Source organism: Chrysemys picta, chromosome 20 (genome assembly GCF_011386835.1).
Source record: "Chrysemys picta bellii isolate R12L10 chromosome 20, ASM1138683v2, whole genome shotgun sequence".
NCBI classification, from domain to species: domain Eukaryota; kingdom Metazoa; phylum Chordata; order Testudines; family Emydidae; genus Chrysemys; species Chrysemys picta.
This window is the reverse complement of record NC_088810.1, coordinates 11,799,265-11,826,300: the sequence shown is the minus strand read 5'-3', so window position 1 is coordinate 11,826,300 and position 27,036 is coordinate 11,799,265. Positions and strand designations below refer to the sequence as shown.

The following is a 27,036-nucleotide window of genomic DNA, read 5'->3' as shown; positions in this document are numbered from 1 at the left end:
AACTAAGATGTAGGTGGGAGAAAAATAACGACACAGAAGCAAATCCAAAGCCTTTGCCAGAAGCATTTATTGATTCATAGATTCTTAGAGCGCTTTCAGTTGAATTCAGGATTCTCCTTCACTTACTGTCCCAAAGTGTTGCTGTGCATCTGTGTGTTAAACACCTGTTGCACCCCACCCCAGAGGAGGCTGCATCTCAGTGCTGGGCGAGCCATCCCCATGCGGCTGTTCCCAGCTGCCCCACCCCAGAGGTGGCTGCATCTCAGTGCTGGGCTAACCATCCTTGTGAAGCATCGCTGTGCGGCTGTTCGCCAGCTGCCTCCCCAGAGGTGGCTGCATCTCAGTGGCAGGTACAGCGACCTCAACATAAATAATTTGCATAACACTTTGAGACAAAAAGGGGCTTGGTAATATTAGTAAAAAACACAGAGAGTTTTGAAATCAGGCATTAATTTGCAATCTAGACTAAGATCTTCAGCTGGTGGAACTCCATTGCTGGGTCTACGCTGATTAACAGCAGCTGAGGACATCCACCGCCATAGCGTTTAAACAGCATCTCTGCATTGCAAGCAATCCACAAAGTCAGCTGCTCTGCACAGGGATCTAGGGAAGGGAATTTAGTGCTTGTGCTAAGCTGGGATCCGTTGTGTCTTAGAGCCTGGTGGATTTCCCGAGGGCGACCTGAATCCTTAGAGGGCTTCAGAAATTCGTATCTCAGTCGTAATCTTAAAAAAAAAAAAAGGGTGGGGGAAAGGTTAAATAAAGCAACCACTTAACTTCCTCTTCGTTTGAGAGTCAAAAATTCTGCTATTCTAAAAATACAGGGCTAGATGGGCCCATGGTCTGAAGTGGGGCCATGGTGGGGGGGATACTAGGCCCATTGATCTGATCTGGGGTGGCGATGGGGGTTGGGGGAACAATACGAGGGTAGATGGGCCCATGGATGGCAGGGTGGAGGTGGGATACCAGGTTAGATGGGCCCATTGATCTGATCTGGGGCAGGAGATACCAATCTGGGACACTGGCCCCTTAGCTCCTTTGGACACAGGCTCTTGGTTCTGCTCTGCCCCACGTACCATCCTGGGGGTTCTCGGAGAATCTCCAGTAGCTGAGGACCTCGCCGATGTTGTCCAGGACTGTCCCATCGGGCAGGCGCAGGTCGTCGGCACTGTTCCCGTTGTAGTTCCCGCAGGCGGCTTGCACCTTCCTGGCAAGCTTCCCATTAATTCTCACGGTCACGTCCCCACTGGTGCTGAAGAGAACCCGCAGTGCCGAGCCCTGGGCCACGGTCACCACATTCCCTGCCCGGCTCACTGACACGATTCTGGAGGGCCTGGCCGGGAGCCGCACAGGGCGCCCATTCACCTGGAACATACAAATGGAGAGGTCACTGCCAGAGATGCCAGACAGACAAAGAGAGGGGATAGAGAAACACTTCAGACTGTGGATAGAGAGTCTGCGTCGTGTGGGTACAGAGACAGACACTGTAAGTGCCAGGGATGGAGGGATGGATGGACAGACATTGCAGATGGCATGGATGAATGGATGGACACTGTAAGTGCAAGAGTTGGATGGATGGATAGACATTGTAGATGGATGGATGGTTGGATGGACACTGTAAGTGCTAGGGATGGATGGGTGGATGGATACTCCAGGTACAATAGACAGATGGATGGTTAGATGGATAGACAGATGCTATAAGTGTTATGGATGGATGGACACTAGGTGCTATGGATGGATGGAAGGGTGGCTGGCCATTGTAGGTGGCATGGACGGTGATGGGAGATACAACAGATGGTTAGATGGATGGACAGATGCTATAAATGCAATGGATGGAAGGATGAATGGATGGACATTGTACATGGCATGGATGGATGGATGGTGATGGGAGATACAATAGAGGGATGATTAGATGCTATTGATAGATGGATGGATGGACAATGCAGGTGATATGGCAGATGGATGGACAGACACTGTAGGGGCAATAGTCAGACAGACTGACAGGCCCCCATTGGCACCTCCCCAGCATTCCCCCTTACCAAGACTCTGCCGTTGCGGTTGACCAGGATGGTGAGCTTGTGAAAGTAGACGGTGATGGCCGTGACTCTGGGTGCACGGCACTTTTTGCAGGTCTGGAACTCTACCACCACGCGGAACCAGCTGGGGGCCCTGGTGTCGATGAGCGAGGAGATCTCATAGGTGCCATCCAGGGGCACCTTCCCTGAGACCCCATCGTAAGAGGTGAAGACGTCGCCTCGGGTGACGGTGCAGTTCCCGTCCCGTCTCACACAGCCCCATCGGCCTTGGCTCAGCTCGCAGAGTTCCCCTGCTGGGCACTGGAATGACTGGCACACCACCCCACCTCTTGGGATGCACCTGCACCGCTGCCGACACCGTGCCGTGAGCACCCTCTCACCTGGCTGCCAGGAGAGACAGATACATGGTCGGACAGAGAGCAGACTCCGGGGTTCTATCTCCAGCTCTGGGAGGTGGGTGGGGGCTGGTGCTTAGAGCGCGGGAGAGGGGGCTGGGAGCCAGGATTCCTGGGTTCTGGGAGGGGAGTGGGGTCTAGTGGGTTAGACCAGGGGGGCTGGGAGTCAGGACTCCTGGGTTCTAACCCCAGCTCTGGGAATATCCAGAATGAAATGTTACTTCCTTTCTGATTTCATAATAGCAGCTTCAGACTGAAGGATTCCAACGTTAGGGTATTTGAGCTATCCATCCCCATTCACACCCCTCCATCTCCCCACAGCCCCCTATCTCTCTCTGTTCCCCTCTCACACATCAGTCCTGTGCTGAACCCCTGGTTCCCCAGCTCAGTGTGGGGCAGCCGTGGATTCTCATTTGGGTCCTTCTCTGCCTCCAGATGCCTACCGCACTGGGCTTGCCCTGTCGGGCAAGGGCTCACCTTGTAATACCTGCCCTTGCGGAAGCAGTGGCAGTGCCGAATGGAGACGCATTCGTTGCCGGCCCTGAAATAGCCTTTGTTGCACTGGCACCCTTCAGCGCAGATCTTGGGGCACTTGGTGATGTTGGCCACTCCTTTGCAGCCACTGGAGCAGGGGTTGGCACAGAGTTTGTAATGGCTGTTGGCTGGGCAGTTCATGGCTAGAGGGGAAGAGAGGAGAATAGAGAGGGTTAGTGCATAGAGGATGGATAGGGAGGGAATGAACAGTAGGAGGATGGAGAAGGGGTTTTATAAGAGTGTCCTCTTTCTGCGACTCTTGGATGAATGGGTGGATGGATGGACAGATACTGCTGATGGATGGAAGGATGGAGGAGGGGATGGACGGAGATACTGAGGATGGATGGATGGAGGAAAGGAGCAGTGGAGATATTGCAGATGGATGGATGGGGATACTGCTAGATGGATGGAGGCAGGGATGGATGGATGAATGTATAGATACTGCGGATGGATGAGGAAGGGATGAATGGATGGACAGAGATGCTGATGGATGGATGGAGGAAGGGATGAATGGATGGATAGAGATACTGCTCATGGATGGATGGAGGGATGGATAGCTAAACAGAGATACTGCTGATGAAGGAATGACAGAGATACTGTAGATTGACGGATAGATGGACAGACAGACATACTAGGATGGATGGAAGAAGGGATGGGTGGATGGATGGACAGAGATTCTGGATGGATGGATGGAGATACTGTGGATGGATGGATGCATGGATGCAGCAGATACTGCTGATGGATGGATGGAGGGATGAATGGATGAATAGATACTGTGGATAGATGGATGGATGGTCAGAGACTGCAGATGGATGGATGGAGGTATGGATGGGTGGACAGCTACTGTGGATGGATGGTTGGATGGACAGAGATATTGCAAATAAAGGGATAGATGGATGAATTGGTGGATAGATGGAAAGAAAGCTATTGTGGGTGGCTAACTGGATGTATACTGCAAACGCATAAAAGGATGAGGACAGAGATATCATGGATGGTGGAATAGATACTGTGAACGGATGGGTGGATAAATACTGTGGATGGAAGGATCTGTGGAAAGATAGATCCTGAACAGGGATGGAGGGACTGAGAGAGAGATTTCAAACAGATGGATGGATGAATGTGGAGGGAAGGATACTGAGGAAGGACGGATGGACAGTTGGGTATAGACATAGATATTGTAAGTAGATGAATGCTGTGGATGGAGTGGAAGGAGAGAGAAATAGATTCTGAAGAGAGGTGGATGCTGTGAATGGATGGACCAAGAAAGAAGTGGATGGAGGGATGCAGAGACAAGCTGTGACGAAGTTGGGAATTTTTGTCATGTTTTACATGACTAGTGTGCGTGCACCTCAGTTTCCCTGTGTGCTGCATGTTTAACAAGGTGGTGGGAGAGAGTTTGTTGTTGCAGAGGACCAGGTGTGACCTCGCCTATCAGCCGGGACCCCCAGACAATGGCCTGGAGATGGGAAACCCTAACAACTGGTGACCTGGTGACTAAGAGGCCCACCCCAGCTTGGCAGTCAGCCAGTTCAGGCCAGTGGGAGGACAATGGGCTGAGGAGAGAGGACCCCGGTGACCTGACCAACCAGTTCCAGCCAGAGGGGAACAAAGAACTGAAGAGAGAGGGCCCCAGCGACCTGTTTACCTGGACAGAAGACAAAGGATGGGGAGGAGCTGTTGGGGCTGGTGATATCCAATGCCTAGCTGGACTGGAAAGAGAGCAGGCAGAGCCTACCTGGATGCAGGAGAGACTTAGATGTGCTGTGCTGAAGGAGGCCAGGCCTGAGGGCCCTGAGAGTTTCCTGTGCTGTGTTCAGACACTCAATAAACCCTCCTGTTTTACGCTGGCTGAGAGTCGCTCCGGTCTAGAGAACAGGGTGGCATTATTCCCTCTGGGAGTGGAGGCCCCGGGGATCCAGAGCGAGTGGACTCCCTGAGGGGGCCAACGGTAAGAAACAGGCGTGCTATGGCTCAGAGAGGTGCGGTTCCAGGAGGTGGAGGGGCTTAACCCCCGAGAGAGAGTGGACCCCCGAAAAGGGCATTGCAATGAAGGGGGTTTCCCCGAGGGACCATAAGGGGCCAAGAGTGGGCACGACCTGTGAGTCTGTGACACAAGCAGAGGGATATCGAGGAGGGATGGACTGGGTTTCAGCCATGGGCAACCCTTACGGCAGAACTTCTTGGTCCTCCAGGGCTTGATCTTGACACCAGCGGCCTGGCAGGCAGTGACGTAGCTGTGGATGGACCTGCACATCAGCCGCCGGTTCCCCCCAGCTTTACACAAGTCGTGCACACAGTTGTTGAAGAAGACGGTGGGGTTGAGGGTGGAGTAGCAGGCACTGAAAGGTCCATAGGGTGCCCGGATGATGCCGCAGTAGTTGTTGTGGACGTAGCTTGCCTTCCGGGACTCCTGGCAGGCGGGGCAGACCAGGCTGGCACAGCCGTGGTCACACACCGCCCCGGGGACTTTCACCCTCCAGGAGACACCCAAGTCCCGCAGGTCTCGGGCCAGGTGGCCGTTGGGCCGCAGGAGATCGTCGTGCGGTTTGCCATTGTAGTTGCCACACAGGCCACAGGTCTGGCTACGGTAGCTCTTGGGCACAGTGATGGCCAAATAGTAGTTCAGGTCAAAGGAGATGTGCAGGCCAAATTTGGTGTGCAACACCACATTGGCACCATGGTAGTAAACACGCACCAAGCCACTCTCCAGCTGGAAGGGAAGGTAGTAGGAGATGCCATCCACCTGGGGCAGGGGAGGGGAGAGAGTGGGTTTAATAGGAACTGTGGCATTTACTGTGTAAGGCAGCTACTGCCTATGATAGGTCCTCTTACATATCCTTCCATCCATCCCATTCCCCTTGTCCATCCATCCATCCATCCATCCATCCATCCATCCATCCATCCATCCATCCATCCATCCATCCATCCATTCACACCCCCCTTGGCTGTCCAGCCATCTACCTTCTCCATCCCATCCCCCTCGTCCGTCCACCCATCCACCTTATCCATCTTGCCACCAATTCACCCACTCACCTTATCCATCCATCCACACACATTCCCTTTCTTCCATCCACCAGTATCCACCCACCCAATGAGCTGTATCGATTCATCCATTAATATCCATTTATGCATCTCCTTATCCACCCATTAATCCACCTATTCACCAGTCTAGTATCTATCTCTCCACCCTTCTCTCTCTGCATCCCCTTATCCTTCCACCTATCACCCTCCTGCATCCCTCCACCCCTCTTCCCCATCCCGCCTTTCCCCCATGCCCTGCCACCTTTGGCAGCCAATCAGAGACAGAGGCTCCCCAAGAGCCCTATGTGCGCTCTTACCAGGACAATGCCGTTCCTGTTCCGCACTAATGTGAATGTGCGTCTGTAGACGATGATGGACACAGTGTTGGTGACAGCAGCTTTGCTCCTGCCCAGCCGTTCATTCTTCACGTGGATGGCAAAGGAAGGCAGGTAGCCCTTTCGGACACAACTCTTGGCAAGGACGTAGGTGCAGTTGCCTTGAAAATCGAAGGGGAAGCCGTCGAAGGTCAGGTAGTGGGGGTCACCAGCGGCATGGCATGTGCCAGTCCTGGGCACCACTGGGTGGCACTTCTGTATGCCGTCCACTACCCGGCACTCCTCATTGGGGCCGCAGGAGAAATGGTGGCATTCCACGATCCCTCCGGCCTGGCATGAACACTTCTGCTTGCAGAAGCCGTTGGGGTAGAAGGTCTCGCCTGGCTTGTAGTAGAAGCCCCGGTGGACGCAGCCGCACTGGGAGAGGGGGACGCACTGTTCACCGCTCAGCACAAAGCCTTCGTCGCACACGCAGCCCTCCCGGCACTTGCTGGGACAGCGGGTCGGGACATAGAGACTGCGGCAGGTGGCTGGACAGCTGCTGGAGCACATCTCATAGTGGCTGTTCTGGGGGCAGGGTGGCCCTACGAGGAACATCAGAGGGATGTGGATGTCCCAGCTTCCTAGTGCTGACCCTGACCCCTATTCCCGTGATCCTCTCTCCATCTCCTCTATGCTCCCAAACTCTCTTCCCCTCTTTTCCATCCCCCAACAACCCATCCCCTCCTCCCACATGTCCCTGCCCCTCTCCCACCCAACCAGAGACTGGAGAGAGGACCTGCCCCTTGGATCCCACCCCATCCCTGGGCGGCTGGGACCATGGAAGTGTCACCAGTTGGCTTGTCCGTGGGAATGTATTTATACAGAGTGCCCAGTGGGAATCAAACCTGGGACCCTTGGATCTAAAAGCACGAGCCCCAGGGGTGAGGGAAGAGATGACACACCATGCAGTGGGCACACTCACGGCAGAATTTATTGGTCCTCCACTCATAGACCTTGATACCAGCTGCTTGGCAGGCTGCAGAGTAGCAGGCGAGGATGTGGCAGACCACAGTCTGGTTGTCCTTGTGGGAACAGCGGTCGAAGATGCAGTCTTTGAAGTACCCCTCTGGGTTCACCTTGTTGTGGCACTTCTTGAATGGGCCATCCCTGGCCAGGAGGAGCCCGCACTCTTTCTTGCCCTTTCTATGCTGCTTCTCCACCCTCGCTATGTCCATGCAGTCTTCCTTCTCCATCTCCATGCAGCCTGGGATGTCCCGGACCTTCCAGCTCCTTCCAAAGTCCGATGGGGTGGGCGCCGGCAGCAGGTTGCTCATGGTCATGTCATTGGCATCTTCCCCATCAAAATTGCCACACAGGCCACACACTGAGCGGCCATAGGTGGCTGGCACCTTCACCCGGATGTGGTTCTGGCCATCAAAGGTCACTGTTAGGCCAAAGGCCGTCTTCACTACTATGTCCCAGCCCCGGTGGTAGGCAGAGATCTTGTCATAGTCGATATTGTAGGGGAGGTTGATCTGCAGGCCGTTCAGCTGTGGAGGGTAGCAGTGGGATACAAGGGGAGAGAGAATACTCCAGGATTAAAACTGATCTCTGGCCATGGAAACGTCTTTAGCCCAGGAGAAAACACCCTTCGGTGTCTAGGTGAATACAGATCCCGCTCAGTGGGCACAGGACCGAGACTGGAACATCTTGTACATCTTTGACTCACAGAGCCTAATCCAGAGTCCTAAGTATTTAGTCAGTAGTTTTTATTAATTACTCATGATTCATTCCTTACTCAGGAGTTACTCATTCCCTACTCACTACCTACTTATTCCTTACCCCTTAGTAACTAAGGGATGGGCAAACTTTTTGGCCTGAGGGCCACATCTGGGTATGGAAATTGTATGGCGGGCATGAATGCTCACGAAATTAACAATTAATGTTCAAACAAGGACATAAGAACATAAGAACGGCCCTACTGGGTCAGACCAAAGGTCCATCTAGCCCAGAATCCTGTCTTCTGACAGTGGCCAGTGACAGGTGCCCCAGAGGGAATGAACAGAACAGGTAATCATCAAGTGATCCATCCCCTATCGCTCATTCCCAGCTTCCGGCAAACAGAGGCTAGGGACACCATCCCTGCCCATCCTGGCTGATAGCCATTGATGGACCTATCCTCCATGAATTTATCTAGTTCTTTTTTGAACCCTGTTATGGTCTTGGTCTTCACAACATCCTCTGGCAAGGCGTTCCACAGATTGACTGTGTGTTGTGTGAAGAAATGCTTCCTTTTATTTGTTTTAAACCTGCTGCCTATTAATTTCATTTGGTGACCCATAGTTCTTGTGTTATGAGAAGTAGTAAACCACACTTCCTTATCTTAACAACACAAGTTTGTTTCAAAATCAACACTATTAAAATAATTCTGTTGAACAATGCGCTGTTAGAAAATTACATTACTGAGCTGTTTGTTGATTACTCACTCCTTACTCAGTAGTTACTCATTACCTACTAAGAAGTTATAACTTCCTTGCTCCTTACTCAGTATTTGTGCCTTATGCTTTCCTTACTCAGTATTCACTACTTACTAAGAAGTTATGCCTTCATCAATGTTTATGCCTTACTTTGTACTTACTCACCTCTTACTCTGTAGTTACTACTTCCTTTCTCCTTATTCAGTACTTACTCATTCTTTCTCAGTATTTACTTGCTATTTACTCATTCATTATTCATGACTTACTCATTCCCCACTAGTTGCTCAGTAGTAAATTCATTTCTTGATCCTTTGTCAGTATTTATTCACTTGCTCACTCCTTACTCAACACTTGTTCCTTATTTAGTAGCTACTCGTTACATATTCCTTACCCACTACTTATTCAATACTTATTAGCTACTCGCTAATAACTCCTTACTCATTCCTTACTCAGTAGTTTCTCTTTACTCATTCTTTATTCTGTATGTATTCACTCTTTACTGGGTAGTACTCCTTGATGTCAAAAGAAGGTGCCTGCATCTGCGCAGCTGCATGCAGTGACTGCACAGTTACCCTGCAACAACTGCACACTTACCCTGCAGTGACTGCACACTTACCCGGACCTTTCCGTGGATAATGACAAGCTTCACTCCGTAGACCTGGATCTCTACCACCTTGGTGCCAGAGCCATTCTTGCTGCCCTTCCTCTGGTACTGCACCAGGACCTGGAACTTCACCAGGTTGGAGTTCTTGTGGCACAAGCCAGCCAGGAGGTAGACGCAAGTGCCGCGGAAGTCGTAGTGCAGCCCGTCGAAGGTGATGTAGTGCGACTCCCCCAGGGCGGAGCAGGTTCCGTAGCGGGTGGGGTAGCAGCTCCGGATGCCGTTGGCCACCCGGCACTCCTCACCCTCCTGGCACCGGGAGATCTGGCAGGTGACCTTCCTGCTGTGCAGGTTGCACTGGCACTTCTGCTGGCATGTCTTATCCCCCCAGAAATGCTCTCCGGGGGCGTAGAGACGCCCCTTGTGGATGCAGCCGCAGCGCCCCTTGGGGATGCACTGACCCCCGTCCAGCATGTAGCCCTGCTTGCACTGGCAGGTCTCCATGCAGGGCAAGCGGCACTTGTCCAGGGATGCAAAGTCGTTACACGTGGAAGGGCAGGCAGAGCCACAGAGCTGGTACTGGCTGTTCTCTGGGCAGGGCAGAGCTGTCAAAGGGACAGGACACCAGCGTCAGTGGTTACTGCTCTCTAACAAAGCCATGGCCACTGGAGTTCTCTGCTGCATTATACGCGTGCCCCGGGGTCTTCTTCTGCTGTGCAAACACAGGCCTGGGCCTCCTGTGCTAAAGTGGAATTGCTCTCTGTTGACAGCAGTATGGGGGGTATGACACACAGCTGTTCAAATCTGATTCCATCCAGCAGTGGGTGCGGACACACACACACACACACACACACACACACACACACACACACACACACACACACACACACACACCAGATGCAACACATCCTGCGGGAGGTGGTAGTTATTACACATGCACACTGCAGACAGTATATTCATCCATCCAACTAGTTACAGTCCATCTCCATCCACAGCATACATCTAACCGCCCTTCTGCAATATCTATCCATCCATCTTCCATCTGTCTCCATCTCTCCATCCATCTGTGGTATCTATCATCCAGTCTATCCAGGTATCTTCCATTTGTCTCTATCTATGTGTTCACCTCTCCATCCATCCATGGTATCCACCCATCCATCTAATAGATGTGTCCGTCCATATATGCATCTACTCTGACTATCCACCCTTCTATAGGACCTATACCTATCCTTCCATCCAGACATTAACACCACATTCCATCATATTGGGACCCAGAGCCCCATGCTGGTGGAAACCCAACAAAATGCACCCATTGGACAGAACACCCATGTCCTCAGCCCTTCCCCACACTCCCAGCACTCAATGATATGGCTGCCCATGGCCCCAGGGCCGGTGGAAGGATGTTTCGCACCCTAGGCGAAACTTCCACCTTGCGCCCCCCCATCCCCGAGCCCCCACCCTGAGGCGCCCCCCCCGCGGCAGCTCCCCCCTCCGTCCTGAGGCAGCTCCCCACCCCCCCACCCTGAGGCACCCCCCTCGCCCCAGCTCACCCCTGCCCCGCCTCCTCCCCGAGCACGCCGTGGCTGCTTCACTTCTCCCGCCTCCCAGGCTTGCGGCGCCAATCAGAGCTGGGAGAAGTGAAGCAGCAACGGCGTGCTCGGGGAGGAGGCGGGGCAGGGGTGAGCTGGGGCGGGGAGTTCCCCTGCGTGCCCCCCCCCTTGCTGCAGGCGGCCCTACCTGCGCTCCACTGCCCCAGCTCCCTCCGCCTAAATGCCAGCGGCGACCAGGGCAGCCAAAGATCCAGCTGCCGCGGTCACTGCTGAAGAAAATGGCGCCCCCCAAATCCTAGCACCTTAGGCAACAGCCTAGGTCGCCTAAATGGTTGCACCGGCCCTGCATGGCCCCATCTCCTCTCATTACTCACGGCAGCCGGCCTGCTTCCTCCAGTCTTTCACCACTGCGCCCTCCCGTTGGCAGGCGTCCGCGTAAGTCTTGAGCGCCCGGCACAGGATCTGCTTGTAGCCATCGTAGGTGCAGAGGTCGGCCACACAGTCATCCAGGAAGGCTTTGGGGTTGATCAAAGCATGGCAACGCCGGAAGGGGCCATTTTGGGCTGTCTTGGTGATCAGACCACAGTAGGCCTCTCCGCGGTAGTGCCTCACCAACTCCGGTGAGCAGCCCCCACACTTCCCCTTGCAGCCATGCCGGCACTGTCTGTCACCATCCTCCACCTTCCAGCTCTTGCCAAACTCCAAGGCATTGGCAGCTGGGTGCCCCGAGGGGGTGAGGAAGTCATCACTGGGGTCCCCATTGTAGTTGCCACACAGGCCACACAGCCGGCCCAGGAAGGCCTTGGTGACTTTGACCACCAGATAGTAGTTCCAGTCGTAGTAGACCTTCAGGCCAAACTCAGCCTCCACGACCAGCTGGCCTCCCCGTTGGTGGAGCCAGAGCTTCCCGTCGTGCAGGGAGACAGGCAGGCGGGTCCGCTGGCCGTTCACCTGGGGAGGGTTAAGGGAACAGCCTCCATCATGCTAAATGCCGAACACCAGGCTGAGGGGAAGAGCAGCCTTGTGGCTAAGGCCTTGGCTGGGGTCTTTGGAAACCTGAGTTCAAGTCCCACCTGTGCCACTAGGGCTTTCCCTCAGCATTGGCTTGGGAGCTGGGCTAGGCCTCAGCAATGTTGATTCCTGGCTCTGTCCCTTGTACTAGGGTGGGATTTTTTCCCACCACCCTTTACAAGGGATCTGGATGCCAATTTCCCTTGGGAACCAGGCAGCCTACCTGGCAGAACTCAGCCATAATCTCCCAGTGCCAGGACCTCCTCCACTGGAGCATCTAGGCCCCTCGCAAGCATTAACGGATCTAACTTCACAACCCCTGGGAGAGAGAGCAGGGCCATTATCCACAGAATACAGGGATCAAACAGAGAATCTGTGGCACAGCAGGGAATTGTAAACCAAGATCTCCTACTTTGTATGCTAGCGCTGCAACGTCCTCCCACTTCCGTTCAGCTTGTGAGATCTTGGGGGCAGGGAGTGTCTCTCGCTGTGAGTCTGGGCAGTGCCTGGCACAACAGGGCCCTGATCTCAGGAGGGGCAGGGACTGTGTCCTGCTCTGTCTGGGCAGCGCCTGACACAACGGGGCCATGATCTCAGGAGGGGCAGGGACTGTGTCCTGCTGTCTGGGCAGTGTCTGGCAAAAAAGGGTGGCCACTGGATGCATCTGATCCAGGGCCGGCTCCAGGCACCAGCTTAACAAGCAGGTGCTTGGGGCGGCCAAGGGAGAGGGGCGGCACCTGCGGCAATTCGGGGGCGGCAGGTCCCTCACTCCCTCTAGGAGCGAAGAACCTGCCGCTGAACTGCCGCCGCCAATTGTGGCTTTTTTTTTTGCTTGGGGCAGCAGAAATGCTGGAGCCGGCCCTGATCTGATCCACTCTGTTATAGTCAGTGGAACCTGATTCTCCACTCGCACACAAAGGTGTAACTCCATTAGCTCCAGTGGAGTCACTCCAGATTTACATCGGGTGAGTGAGAAGTGACTTAGCCCCATTGACCCCAATGGCATGGCTGTGGGTTGTACTGAGTTCCTTACCCTGGCGAGCCCATACTCGTATTTGACCATGGTGATGTTGTAGTGGTAGGCCTTGACGGTGACCTGGCTGACGAAGGAGACCCGTGTGTTGCCGCGCTTCTGGCTCTTGGCGATGATGTGGAAGGCAGGGAGCTTGGGCTTATGGCTGCAGGTCTTGACCACAGTGTAGCTGCAGGTGCCATGGAAGTCGTAGCTGTGCCCGTCAAAGGTGTGGTAGTGGGGGTGGCCTGAGGCCCAGCAGATGGGCTGGGAGCGCGATGCTGGGACGCACTGGGGCCAACCACCTGCCACCTCGCACACCATCCCTTTGCTGCACTGGACAGTGTCGCAGGACTTGTGGGTTGGCACGCACTTGGGCCAGCCGTTCACCACCTGGCACAAAGTGCCTGGTTTGCAATACACACCATCACAGGAGGGTTTTTTTGGCACGCACTTGGGCCATCCATTCACCATCTGGCACACGGTACCTGGTTTGCAACGGATGCTGGCACAGGAGGGTTTCCTTGGCACACACTGGGGCCAACCATCCACCATCTGACACAAGGTATCCGGTTTGCAGAGGATGGTTTCACAGGAGGGTTTCTTTGGCACACACTGCGGCCAGCCGTTCACAATATGGCACACAGTACCTGGTTTGCAACGGATGCTGTCGCAGGAGAGCTTCTTTGGCACACACAGAGGCCAGCTGTCCACCATCTGGCACACGGTGCCTGGTTTGCAATGCACACTGTCACAGGAGGGTTTCTTTGGCACGCACTTGGGCCAGCCGCCCACCATCCGGCACACGGTACCCGGTTTGCAACGGATGCCATCACAGGAGGGTTTCCTTGGCACACACTGGGGCCAACCGTCCACCATCTGACACAAAGTATCTGGTTTGCAACGGATGTTCTCACAGGAGGGTTTCTTCTGCACGCACTTGGGCCAACCATCCAGCATCCGGCACACGGTACCTGGTTTGCAACGGATGCCATCACAGGAGGGTTTCTTTGGCATGCACTTGGGCCAGCCATCCACCATCTGGCACACGGTGCCCGGTTTGCAGGCAGTTTCAGCACAAGACGGTGGAGACAATGGGGCAGCTCTGAAAAATCGCATACACTTGGGCCAGCCATCGATGGCCTTACACACAGTCCCTTCCTTGCAATGTACTCCCTCACAGGCTGGTGGGGTGTGCACACACTCTGGCTGGCCATTCACCAGTTTGCACACAGTGCCCTGTTTGCACTTGAAGTGGTGGCAGGATGGCACTGGGACACAACTGGGCCAGCCGTGAACGATCTCGCACACAGTCCCTGGTGGGCACTGGAAATTCAGGCAGGATGGTGGCACGGGAACACACCTGGGGCCATCCTTCCCCATCTCGCACATGGTCCCTTCTTGGCACAAAAAGGCAGCACATGATGAAGGCAGGGAGGAGACACACATGGGCCAGCCTTGAAGCATCTCACACACCATGCCCTCTTTACAATGGGTGTTCTGACAGGACGGCACAGGGAGGCAGTTGGGCCAGCCGTTTACCATCTTGCACGCTGTTCCTTCTTTGCACTGAATTTCTTTGCAGGATGGTGGGATGTGGACACACTTGGGCCAACCATCATCAAGCTTACACACAGTCCCCTCTTTGCAGCGGGTGTTCTGGCAGGATGGCACAGGGACACACTTGGGCCAGTCACCTTCCTCCCGGCAGAGGGTTCCTTCTTTGCAATGGGTATTCTGGCAGGATGGTACAGAGACACATTTTGGCCAACCATCTTCAACCTTGCACACAGTCCCCTTTTTGCACTGTGTGTTCTGGCAGGACGGCACAGGGACACACCTAGGCGAGCCATCTACTATGCTGCAAAAAGTCCCCTTTTCGCAGTGGGTGTTCTGGCACGATGGCACAGGGACACACCTGGGCCAGCCATCTGTATCTTTGCACACTGTGCCCTTTTTGCACTGGGTGTTTTGGCAGGACGGCACAGGGACACACCTAGGCGAGCCATCTACTATGCTGCAAAAAGTCCCCTTTTCGCAGTGGGTGTTCTGGCACGATGGCACAGGGACACACCTGGGCCAGCCATCGGTATCTTTGCACACTGTGCCCTTTTTGCACTGGGTGTTTTGGCAGGACGGCACAGGGACACACCTAGGCGAGCCATCTACTATGCTGCAAAAAGTCCCCTTTTTGCAGTGGGTGTTTTGGCAGGATGGCACAGGGATACACTTGGGCCAGCCGTCTACGACCTGGCACATGGTTCCCTTTTTGCACTGGATGTTCTGGCAAGATGGCACAGGGACACACCTGGGCCAGCCATCTGTATCTTTGCACACTGTGCCCTTTTTGCACTGGGTGTTTTGGCAGGACGGCACAGGGACACACCTAGGCGAGCCATCTACTATGCTGCAAAAAGTCCCCTTTTCGCAGTGGGTGTTCTGGCAGGATGGCACAGGGACACACCTGGGCCAGCCATCGGTATCTTTGCACACTGTGCCCTTTTTGCAGTGGGTGTTCTGGCAGGATGGCACGGTGACACACTTGGGCCAGCCGTCTATGATCTGGCACACAGTGCCCTTTTTGCATTGGGTATTCTGGCAGGATGGCATGGGGACACACCTAGGCGAGCCATCTACTATGCTGCAAAAAGTCCCCTTTTTGCAATGGGTGTTATGGCAGGATGGCACAGGGACACACTTGGGCCAGCCATCTATATCTTTGCACACTGTGCCCTTTTTGCAATGGGTGTTATGGCAGGATGGCACAGGGATGCACTTGGGCCAGCCATCTATATCTTTGCACACTGTGCCCTTTTTGCAATGGGTGTTATGACAGGATGGCACAGGGACGCACTTGGGCCAGCCATCTATATCTTTGCACACTGTGCCCTTTTTGCAGTGGGTGTTATGGCAGGATGGCACAGGGACACACTTGGGCCAGCCATCTATATCTTTGCACACTGTGCCCTTTTTGCAGTGGGTGTTATGACAGGACGGCACAGGGACGCACTTGGGCCAGCCATCTATATCTTTGCACACTGTGCCCTTTTTGCAGTGGGTGTTATGACAGGATGGCACAGGGACGCACTTGGGCCAGCCATCTATATCTTTGCACACTGTGCCCTTTTTGCAATGGGTGTTATGACAGGATGGCACAGGGACGCACTTGGGCCAGCCATCTATATCTTTGCACACTGTGCCCTTTTTGCAATGGGTGTTATGACAGGACGGCACAGGGACACACTTGGGCCAGCCATCTATATCTTTGCACACTGTGCCCTTTTTGCAGTGGGTGTTCTGGCAGGACGGCACAGGGACACACTTGGGCCAGCCATCTATATCTTTGCACACTGTGCCCTTTTTGCAATGGGTGTTATGACAGGATGGCACAGGGACGCACTTGGGCCAGCCATCTATATCTTTGCACACTGTGCCCTTTTTGCAATGGGTGTTATGGCAGGACGGCACAGGGACACACTTGGGCCAGCCATCTATATCTTTGCACACTGTGCCCTTTTTGCAGTGGGTGTTATGGCAGGATGGCACAGGGACACACTTGGGCCAGCCGTCTATCATTTGGCACACAGTGCCCTTTTTGCACTGTGTGTTCTGGCAGGATGGCATGGGGACACACCTAGGCGAGCCATCTACTATGCTGCAAAAAGTCCCCTTTTTGCAGTGGGTGTTCTGGCAGGATGGCACAGGGACACACTTGGGCCAGCCATCTATATCTTTGCACACTGTGCCCTTTTTGCAATGGGTGTTATGGCAGGACGGCACAGGGACACACTTGGGCCAACCATCTATATCTTTGCACACTGTGCCCTTTTTGCAGTGGGTGTTATGGCAGGATGGCACAGGGACGCACTTGGGCCAGCCATCTATATCTTTGCACACTGTGCCCTTTTTGCAATGGGTGTTATGACAGGACGGCACAGGGACGCACTTGGGCCAGCCATCTATATCTTTGCACACTGTGCCCTTTTTGCAATGGGTGTTATGGCAGGATGGCACAGGGACGCACTTGGGCCAGCCATCTATATCTTTGCACACTGTGCCCTTTTTGCAGTGGGTGTTATGACAGGATGGCACAGGGACGCACTTGGGCCAGCCATCTATATCTTTGCACACTGTGCCCTTTTTGCAGTGGGTGTTATGGCAGGACGGCACAGGGACACACTTGGGCCAGCCATCTATATCTTTGCACACGGTGCCCTTTTTGCAATGCGTGTTCTGACAGGATGGCACAGGGATGCACTTGGGCCAGCCATCTACGACCTGGCACACGGTCCCCTTTTTGCAGTGGGTATTCTGACAGGATGGCACAGGGATGCACTTGGGCCAGCCATCTATGATTTGGCACATGGTACCCTTTTTGCAATGAGTGTTCTGGCAGGATGGCACAGGGACACACTTGGGCCAGCCATCTATGACCTGGCACACGGTGCCCTCTTTGCAGAGTGTGTCATGGCAGGATGGCACAGGGATGCACTTGGGCCACCCATATATCATGTGGCATACAGTTCCCTTTTTGCAGTGGGTGTTCTGGCAGGATGGCACAGGGACACATTTGGGCCAACCATCTATATCTTTGCACACTGTGCCCTTTTTGCAGTGGGTGTTCTGGCAGGATGGCACAGGGACGCACTTGGGCCAGCCATCTATATCTTTGCACACTGTGCCCTTTTTGCAGTGGGTGTTCTGGCAGGATGGCACAGGGACACACTTGGGCCAGCCATCTTTATCTTTGCACACTGTGCCCTTTTTGCAGTGGGTGTTATGGCAGGACGGCACAGGGATGCACTTGGGCCAGCCATCTATATCTTTGCACACTGTGCCCTTTTTGCAGTGGGTGTTCTGGCAGGATGGCACAGGGACACACTTGGGCCAGCCATTTACGACCTGGCACATGGTCCCCTCCTTGCAGTGGGTATTCTGGCAGGATGGCACAGGGATGCACTTGGGCCAGCCATCTACAACCTGGCACATGGTCCCCTCCTTGCAGTGGGTGTTCTGGCAGGATGGCACAGGGACACACTTGGGCCAGCCATCTATGACCTGGCACACGGTTCCCTTTTTGCAGTGGGTGTTCTGGCAGGATGGCACAGGGACGCACTTGGGCCAGCTGTCTATCACCTGGCACATGGTCCCCTCCTTGCAGTGGGTATTCTGGCAGGTCGGCACAGGGATGCACTTGGGCCAGCCGTCTATGACCTGGCACATGGTCCCCTCCTTGCAGTGGGTCTTCTGGCAGGATGGCACAGGGACACACTTCGGCCAGCCATCTACGACCTGGCACATGGTCCCTTTTTTGCAGTGGATGTTCTGGCAGGATGGCATGGGAACACATTTAGGCCAGCCATCTATGATATTGCACACTGTCCCCTCCTTGCAATGGGTGTTCTGGCAGGATGGTACAGGGATGCACTTGGGCCCACTGTCTGCCATCTGGCAAAAGGTCCCGTCCTTGCAATGGGTGTTCTGGCAGGATGGCACAGGGACACAGCTGGGCCAGCCATTCTGAAGTTTGCACACAGTCCCCTTTTTGCATTTGATGTGATGGCAGGACGGCGGGCTGGGGACGCACCTGGGCCAGCCGTGTACAATATTGCAAGTAGTCCCTTCTTTGCAGTACACTGAGTTGCAGGTTCGAAAGTCAGGGATGCAATCTGGCTCTCCATTCTTGTCAATGCACTGGTGCCCCCTTCGGCACTGCACCCCACTGCAGGGATCTGGGTGCTTGGGATGCTCGAGACTAGCAGCTGAGGAAGAAAAATACACACAATTCATTGAAAAGGCCACCGTGGAAGTATCACTCATGCTCATGGCAAGACCTGCCACTTGGGTGGTATCTAGCGGGAGCTGGAAACGAAGCTGGTTTCTGCGAACAGCAGTGTGAGACAGGACGGCACAGGTACCCACCTGGGCCAGTCATCTATGGCATTGCACATAGGCAGCCTGCATCTGTCCCCATTATTTGACTCTAATTAAGCCTGCGTGTCTGTCACGGAGGTCATGGGAGCATGGGTGGCACATCTAATAAGCAGGGGAAGGCTGTGCCTCCACAAACACCCCCGCGTGGCCCTTCTTGCTGTTTGTTGGCCCCAGCCCAGGCAGGCTGCTCCTCTTTCAGGAAGGGAAGCCTGCTGGGGCTGGGGCTTGGGTGGCTGGGACTTGGAGTAGCTGGGACTGGGAGGGCCCCTGGCCCAGGGGCTGCGCTGCTCAGTGCTCCAGGGCTGGGGGGGCACATGCCACCCGCCTGCCCAGTGCTCCGCGGCTGGGGGCTGTGCGGTGTCTGGTGCTCTGAGGCTGGGGGAGTGGGCCGCTGGCCTGGTGCTTTGGGTTGGGGGAGGTGCATGCCCGCCCAGCGTTCCGGGGCTGGCGGCCACCTGCCTGTCCAGTGATCCAGGGCTCAGGGCTGCAGGGAGTGTGTCTGGGCTTGGGGGGGAAGGAGGAGGGAGGGACGGGGCCTCAGGTGGGAAGGGGTGGGCCAGCCCGGGGGCTAGCCTCCCCAAGCCACTGGTTCACCCACCGCCCATGCACGCAAGTCATGCATTTCGTGACTTTCCGTGACCTCTGTGACTTCTGCAGCTAGTGTGGCTGGCTAAGGGGCTGCCTGAGCTGGGCAACCTCTGGGCCAGCAGCAACAGCAGTTTGGGTGTGGGAGGGGGTCAGGGCTGGGGCAGGGTGTTGGGGTGCAAGGCAGCACTTACCTGGGGGTGGGGGGGGAAGAAGCTCCCCGGCTCCCACCGGCATGTCCCTGCAGCTCCTAGGCGGAGGAGCCAGAGGGCTTCGCGCACTGCCCACGCCTGCAAGTGCTGCCCCCGCAGCCCCCATTGGCTGCGGTTCCCAGCCAATGGGAGCTGCGGAACTGGCGTTTGTGGTGGGAGCAGCATGCAGAGCCCCCCTGGCTTCCCCTCCCCCGAGGAGCGTCAGGGACATCACTGGGAGCCAGGAAGTTCTCCCCCTCAGGTAAGCATTGCCCCCACCCCAACACCCTGCCAAGCCCTGAGCCCCCTCTCCTCCCAGCACCTGTGGGGGGTCCTGGGTTGTGTGCCACTGCCCGTCCCCCACCAGCACCAGTGGGGGTCCCGGGTCACGTGCTGCCGCCTGCCTCCCCCCAGCACCAGCGGGGATCCCGGGCCACCCCTGCCCAGCACCCGAGGCCCCCTGGCCCAAGTTTTATTTAGGGGTATATAGTAAAAGTTATGGACAGGTCATGGGTTGTGAATTTTTGTTCACTGCCTGTGACCTGTCCATGATTTGTACTAAAAATACCCATGACTAAAATGCAGTCTTAACTCCAATATGTAATACATCAAGGGGATAAATGTCTGGGAGGGGGAAGATCTATGAAACTGAAGGAGAACATTGGCACAAGAACCAATGTGGAGAAACTGGCCATGGCTGGAAATTTTAACCACTAAAGGAGAGAGGCTGTGGAACAGCCTCCCACTAGGAATTGTGGGGGCTGTGATCCAGGAACTTCTTGATTCCAGCTGGTGGGGGACCCTAGAGTTTCACAGTCAGAGGTATGCATATTGAGTTTACCAAAAGGTGGCATGTGAGGTCTCTACCAAGACCCCCAAAACCACTGGTCATCTTAGTTGTTGCGAAATGTACATATGGATCATGTTTAAGGAATTACATATCTGTGCTGAAAATGATGTTCTGAAAGCCTGTGAAATATGGTAGGGCCCCATGTTATGAGAGAATTGGACTTGACATAATGTGGTTGTGTATTGAGCCACCATTACTTGGAAGTGAGAACACCATGGAGTCAGGAATAATTTGGCCTTTGTCTAAGTAGTGCAGACAAAACAGCTGCACAGATTCAGTGTTGCTAACAAGGATAGGGGATGGATAGCTCAGTGGTTTGAGCATTGGCCTGCTAAACCCAGGGTTATAAGTTAAATCATTGAGGGGGCCACTTAGGGATCTAGGGCAAAATCAGTACTTGGTCCTGCTAGTGAAGGCAGGGGGCTGGACTTGATGACCTTTAGGGGGTTGGACTAGATGACCTCCTGAGGTCCCTTCCAACCCTGATATTCTATGATAGATAAAGTAACAGATTCACAGGAAAGGAAGGGAATGTGAATAGCTGACCGTGAATTTGGGTGTCTCTGACTATGAGTGCTTTTGTTTGGGAGTTGCTTTACTGATAAGTAGAATGATTAGTTATTTTTGGTGTTGCTAGGGAAATTGTAAACCTATTAGGGGTTATTATAAGTTATGTGCTTGGCTTTGAACAACCTCTACAAAGATTAGAGTGTGTACTTGGGAGAAGTTTGGAGAGAGATTTCAGCAAGCTAGGAGACTGGCATCCAACTCCCCAGCGGCTAGGAGGAAGGCTGGCCACGGAAACCTGCTGCTGACCACTCCACACCTCCTCAGATTTGGGATAACTATAGCTGGGGTGCTCTAGAGCAATGGTTCCCAAACTTTAACAACCTGTGAACCCCTTTCACCAAAATGTCAAGTCTCACGAACCCCCTCCTAAAAATGAATATTTCCAGGGATTTTCTCTTTTACCTGAGTATAAATGATAAAAGCAGTGATCTTGGAAATATAACATTTGTTTTTATGACATGCATATTACACACTATTATTAATTATTATTTATCATTACACTATTTTTATTACATTATTAAAACGGCACACTCTTCTAGGATCTCACTTTCATAGCTTGTATCACTTTGAATAAGCCTGTTATAAGACAAAGCTCCTATGTTTCATCAAGGAGTATCAGATGTGAAACAGCATGAAGGTATCTAAGAAGCCAACTCAAGAGTTCCTCTTACACAAGCATTCAGGTCTTGAGCAGTTCAGGCAAACAATGCACGTTTCAACAAAGCTTAAACTTGTTCTTCATAATAATTTAAAAACAATGCTAGCAGCCTATTTAATTTTAAAAACAGCAAAAAATATCCACCTCCCTTTCCATTTCTTATAAGGAGTCTTGAAGTTTAAATCTCCTCAGTGTGATCGAGATGCTTGCTTTGATCTGCTTAGCTCTTGGAAGTCCAGGGGCTCCGGGCTGCTGGTCCCGTGCTGCCCGGAGTCCCTAGGGACAGCTCTGTCCACCATTAGGGATTTTTTCCCCGAGAACTCCCTGTAACATTTTGTGAACCCCCAGGGGTTCACGAACCCCAGTTTGGGACCCACTGCTCTAGAGTAATGTTATTTTTTATGTATGCTTTAGACCCAATAAAAACAAGGACTTGGGGGTGAAAGCACTCTTGTGTGTACCAATCATTTAGCAGACAGAGGAGCTGTGTCCCCAGTGATTTATGTCCTGAAACTGCCGGGAAACAAAGATTACCATAGTTTTGGGTTCAGAAAACCCTGGGTAACACCAAGAGGGCGATAAACACGCTTCTGTCAGGTAGGAGGGAAAGATGCTTCTTTCTCTCTGGCTGGCCATTATTGGATCGGGGCTTGTCCACTGTCTACAGACCCAGCTGAGTGCTAATAAAAAGATTGTGGAATCGACAGGAAAGTCATGAGTAAAGACAATGGTTTGGGGGGCTATGACCCTGATACACCCTGGATCTTTTCCACTGGAGAGGTGAGCTGACAGAATGGAAAATCACAGCCAAGTCTGTCTTTAAGATGCTGGCAGGATTTTGGGTAAGCTTTGCCCTATGAGACACAACAGTAACTAGTTCATAGATTCATAGATTCCAAGGCCAGATGGGACAATTGAGACCATCTAGTCTGAACTCCTGTGTCCCACAGACCAGAGAGTTACCCCCAAATAATACCTAGAGTAGATCTGTTAGAAAAACATCCAATCTTGAGTTAAAAATGGTCACTGATGGAGAATCCGCCATGCCCCTTGGTAAGCTGTTCCCATGGTTAATTATTCTCACTGTCAAGAATTTACCCTTATTTCCAGTCTGAATCTGTTTAGCTTCAGCTTCCAGGCACTGGATTGTGTCAGACCTTTCTCTGCTAGATTGAAGAGCCCATTATTAAATATTTGTTTCCCATGTAGGTACTTATAGATGGCAATTAAATCACTCCTTAACCTTCTCTGTGTTAAGTGAAATGGATCAAGCTCTTTGAGTCTATCACTATAAGGCATGTTTACTAATCCTTTAATCATTCTCGTGGCTCTTCTCTGAACCCTCTCCAGTTTATCAACCTCCTTCTTGCAAAGTGGGCTCCAGGACTGGACACAGGATTCCAGCATCGATCACACTACAGCCAAATACAGAAGTAAAATAACCTCTCTGCTCCTACTCAGGAGTCCCCCATTTATGCATCCCAGGATCGCATTAGCACTTTTGGCCACAGTGTCGCACTGGGAGCCAGGGTTCAGCTGATTATCCTCCAGGAGAAGAAGGTCTAGTTACGCAAGTCTGAAATGATCTGAAATGTGTGTTAGGTTTTTCTTTTGTATGTAACCATCTGTTTCCAATATTTCTACTTGCTGTCATTTGAATGTCAGTGCTTTGTTAAATAATCTTGTTTCCACTATAAACATATCTATGTGCTGTTTGCAGCATTGGTCCCAGGATATGAGAGAGATTAGATGGATGAAGTACTATCTTTGATTGCACCAACTTCTGGTGGGGGCAAATACAAGATTTTGAGCTTCCCAGAGCTGAAGATGAACTCTATGAAGCTCAAAAGAGTGTCTCGTCCACAAACAGAAGTTGGTCCCGTGAAAGGTATTACATCACCCACCATGCCGCATAGACTTTAAGGTCAGAAGGGACCATTGTGATCATCTAGTCTGACCTCCTGCACGCTGCAGCTGACAGAACCTCACCCACCCACCCTTGTAGACACAATTTATAGGTTCATAGATTCTAGGACTGGAAGAGACCTCGAGAGGTCATCGAGTCCAGTCCCCTGCCCGCATGGCAGGACCAAATACTGTCTAGACCATCCCTGATAGACATTTATCTAACCTACTCTTAAATATCTCCAGAGATGGAGATTCCACAACCTCCCTAGGCAATTTATTCCAGTGTTTAACCACCCTGACAGTTAGGAACTTTTTCCTAATGTCCAACCTAGACCTCCCTTGCTGCAGTTTAAACCCATTGCTTCTTGTTCTATCCTTAGAGGCTAAGGTGAACAAGTTTTCTCCCTCCTCCTTATGACACCCTTTTAAATACCTGAAAACTGCTATCATGTCCCCTCTCAGTCTTCTCTTTTCCAAACTAAACAAACCCAATTCTTTCAGCCTTCCTTCATAGGTCATGTTCTCAAGACCTTTAATCATTCTTGTGGCTCTTCTCTGGACCCTTTCCAATTTCTCCACATCTTTTTTAAAATGCGGTGCCCAGAACTGGACACAAGACTCCAGCTGAGGCCTAACCAGAGCAGAGTAGAGCGGAAGAATGACTTCTCGTGTCTTGCTCACAACATACCTGTTAATACATCCCAGAATCATGTTTGCTTTTTTTGCAACAGCATCACACTGTTGACTCATATTTAGCTTGTGGTCCACTATAACCCCTAGATCCCTTTCTGCCGTACTCCTTCCTAGACAGTCTCTTCCCATTCTGTATGTGTGAAACTGATTTTTTCTTCCTAAGTGGAGGACTTTGCATTTGTTAAACTTCATCCTGTTTAACTCAGACCATTTCTCCAATTTGTCCAGACCATTTTGAATTATGACCCTGTCCTCCAAAGCAGTTGCAATCCCTCCCAGTTTGGTATCATCTACAAACTTAATAAGCGTACTTTCTATGCCAATATCTAAGTCGTTGATGAAGATATTGAACAGAGCCGGTCCCAAAACAGACCCCTGCGGTACCCCACTCGTTATGCCTTTCCAGCAGGATTGGGAACCATTAATAACAACTCTCTGAGTACGGTTATCCAGCCAGTTATGCACCCACCTTATAGTAGCCCCATCTAAACTGTATTTGCCTAGTTTATCGATAAGCATATCATGCGAGACCGTATCAAATACCTTACTAAAGTCTAGGTATACCACATCCACAGCTTCACCCTTATCCACAAGGCTCGTTATCCTATCAAAGAAAGCTATCAGATTGGTTTGACATGATTTGTTCTCCACGAATCCATGCTGGCTGTTCCCTATCACCTTACCACCTTCCAAGTGTTTGCAGATGATTTCCTTAATTACTTGCTCCATTATCTTCCCTGGCACAGAAGTTAAACTAACTGGTCTGTAGTTTCCTGGGTTGTTTTTATTTCCCTTTTTATAGATGGGCACTATATTTGCCCTTTTCCAGTCTTCTGGAATCTCTCCCGTCTCCCATGATTTTCCAAAGATAATAGCTAGAGGCTCAGATACCTCCTCTATTAGCTCCTTGAGTATTCTAGGATGCATTTCATCAGGCCCTGGTGACTTGCAGGCATCTAACTTTTCTAAGTGATTTTTAACTTGTTCTTTTTTTATTTTATCTGCTAAACCTACCCCCTTCCCATTAGCATTCACTACGTTAGGCATTCCTTCAGACTTCTCCGTGAAGACCAAAACAAAGAAGTCATTAAGCATCTCTGCCTTTTCCAAGTTTCCTGTTACTGTTTCTCCCTCTTCACTAAGCAGTGGGCCTACCCTGTCTTTGGTCTTCCTCTTGCTTCTAATGTATTGATAAAAAGTCTTCTTGTTTCCCTTTATTCCCAACTGACCCCTAACTTCTGGCTGAGTTATTGATGTCCTCAAATCATGTTTAAAGACTTCAAGTGACAGAGAATCCGCCATTTACACTAGTTCAAACCATCAAGTGACCCATGCCCCATACTGCAGGGGAAGGCAAAACCCCCCCAGAGTATCTGCCAATGTGACCTGGGGGGAAATTCCTTCCCAACCCCAAATCTGGTGATCAGTTAGACCCTGATCATATGGGTGAGACCCACCAGCCAGACACCTGGGAAAGAATTCTCTGTTGTAACTCAGAGCCCTCCCCATTTAGTGTCCCATCACTGGCTGTTGGAGACATCTACTGCTAGCAGTCACCAACGGGCTACATGCCATTATAGGCAGTCTCATCACACCATCTCCTCCATAAACTTATCAAGCTCAGGCTTGAAGCCAATTAGGTTTTTTGCCCCCACTGCTCCCCTTGCTCCAGAACTTCACTTCAAACCTTTGCCTAATTTCAACCCTAAACTTTCTGATGGCCAGTTGATATCCCTTTGCTCTGTGTCTGTTTCACATGTAAGTGCAGTGTATTCCGTGAGGCAGTGATGGGAGGTGTAACTGGTAAACTGGAGTGTACTGGTCCTTTGGGAGCAGTGGCTCAGGGAGCACCTAGGGGAGCAGGGGGACTCTCGGCAGACTTGGGGGTTGGTGTGCCCTATTGCTGATTGAAGAGAGGCAGTGGGGCCTGTGTAGGCCGAGAAGAGGGTGCTTGCATTGCCCACAGCTGGGAGAGTCGGGTAGCTGGCCTATGGCCAGAGACGACGTGTAACTCTTGATGGTGGTGGGGCACAATTCTGGGGTGGCACATAACCACCCCACACATTGCCTCTGGGCTGAGGAGCAGCAGCAGAGCCAGGAGCACCAGGACAGTGGTTAGTGAGCTTCTCATGCAGACGGGCTCCATGGGCAGGGGTCAGCTCCAAGGGTCCGGCATGGGGCTCCTTCAGGGGAGAGGCAAGAGCATGTCAGGGCAGCTCAGAGCTGTGCTGCTCGCCCTGTCTGAGGGGCGCCTGGCCATGCAGAGGCAGCCTAGCTCAGGGGGCAGGGCAGGGAGGGCTGCTGGGCAGCCAGTCAGCATCCCATTTCCTACAGCGCAGAGGCCAGGGGCCCAAGTGGGCTGGGTGGCTCCCACCAACTTCTGATCTGCCAGCTCCTGGCAGGAGGTGACGGTTTTGGGGCACACCCCTCAGTTTGAAAACCACTGTGCTAAATGGAAAGCAGAAATCTGCGGGGGAGGCATGTGGCCTGGCGTGCCTCCCTCCCCCACACATTTCCTCTGCCTAGGGCAGGCATCATTTATTTCGTTTCAGAGAGATCTTGACAAATTTATGAGTGGGACTGCAGGACGGGGCTGCTTGTCATGGTGGGGGCAGGGCTTGGCAGCATTGGGGGTCCCTTCTGGTTTATGTCTGATGTTCCTAGACTCTCATGCTTCAGGGCTTCAGACAGTC

The 27,036-nt window shown here is 52.6% G+C and overlaps 1 protein-coding gene across 1 annotated transcript; it reads right to left on the bottom strand.

The window, feature by feature from the left end:
* Positions 1-714: 714 nt before the first annotated feature.
* Positions 715-19,710, bottom strand: LOC112060666 (zonadhesin-like). Its single transcript, XM_065574678.1, has 12 exons — positions 19,668-19,710; positions 18,490-18,716; positions 12,976-18,342; positions 11,306-11,882; positions 9,397-9,986; positions 7,286-7,853; positions 6,304-6,905; positions 5,135-5,708; positions 2,909-3,108; positions 2,040-2,420; positions 1,077-1,365; positions 715-725 (listed from the first exon to the last, which is right to left on the bottom strand). Exons 1-12 carry the CDS (start codon positions 19,708-19,710, stop codon positions 715-717), a joined length of 9,429 nt encoding a protein of 3,142 aa, XP_065430750.1.
* Between the last annotated feature and the right edge of the window lie 7,326 nt (positions 19,711-27,036).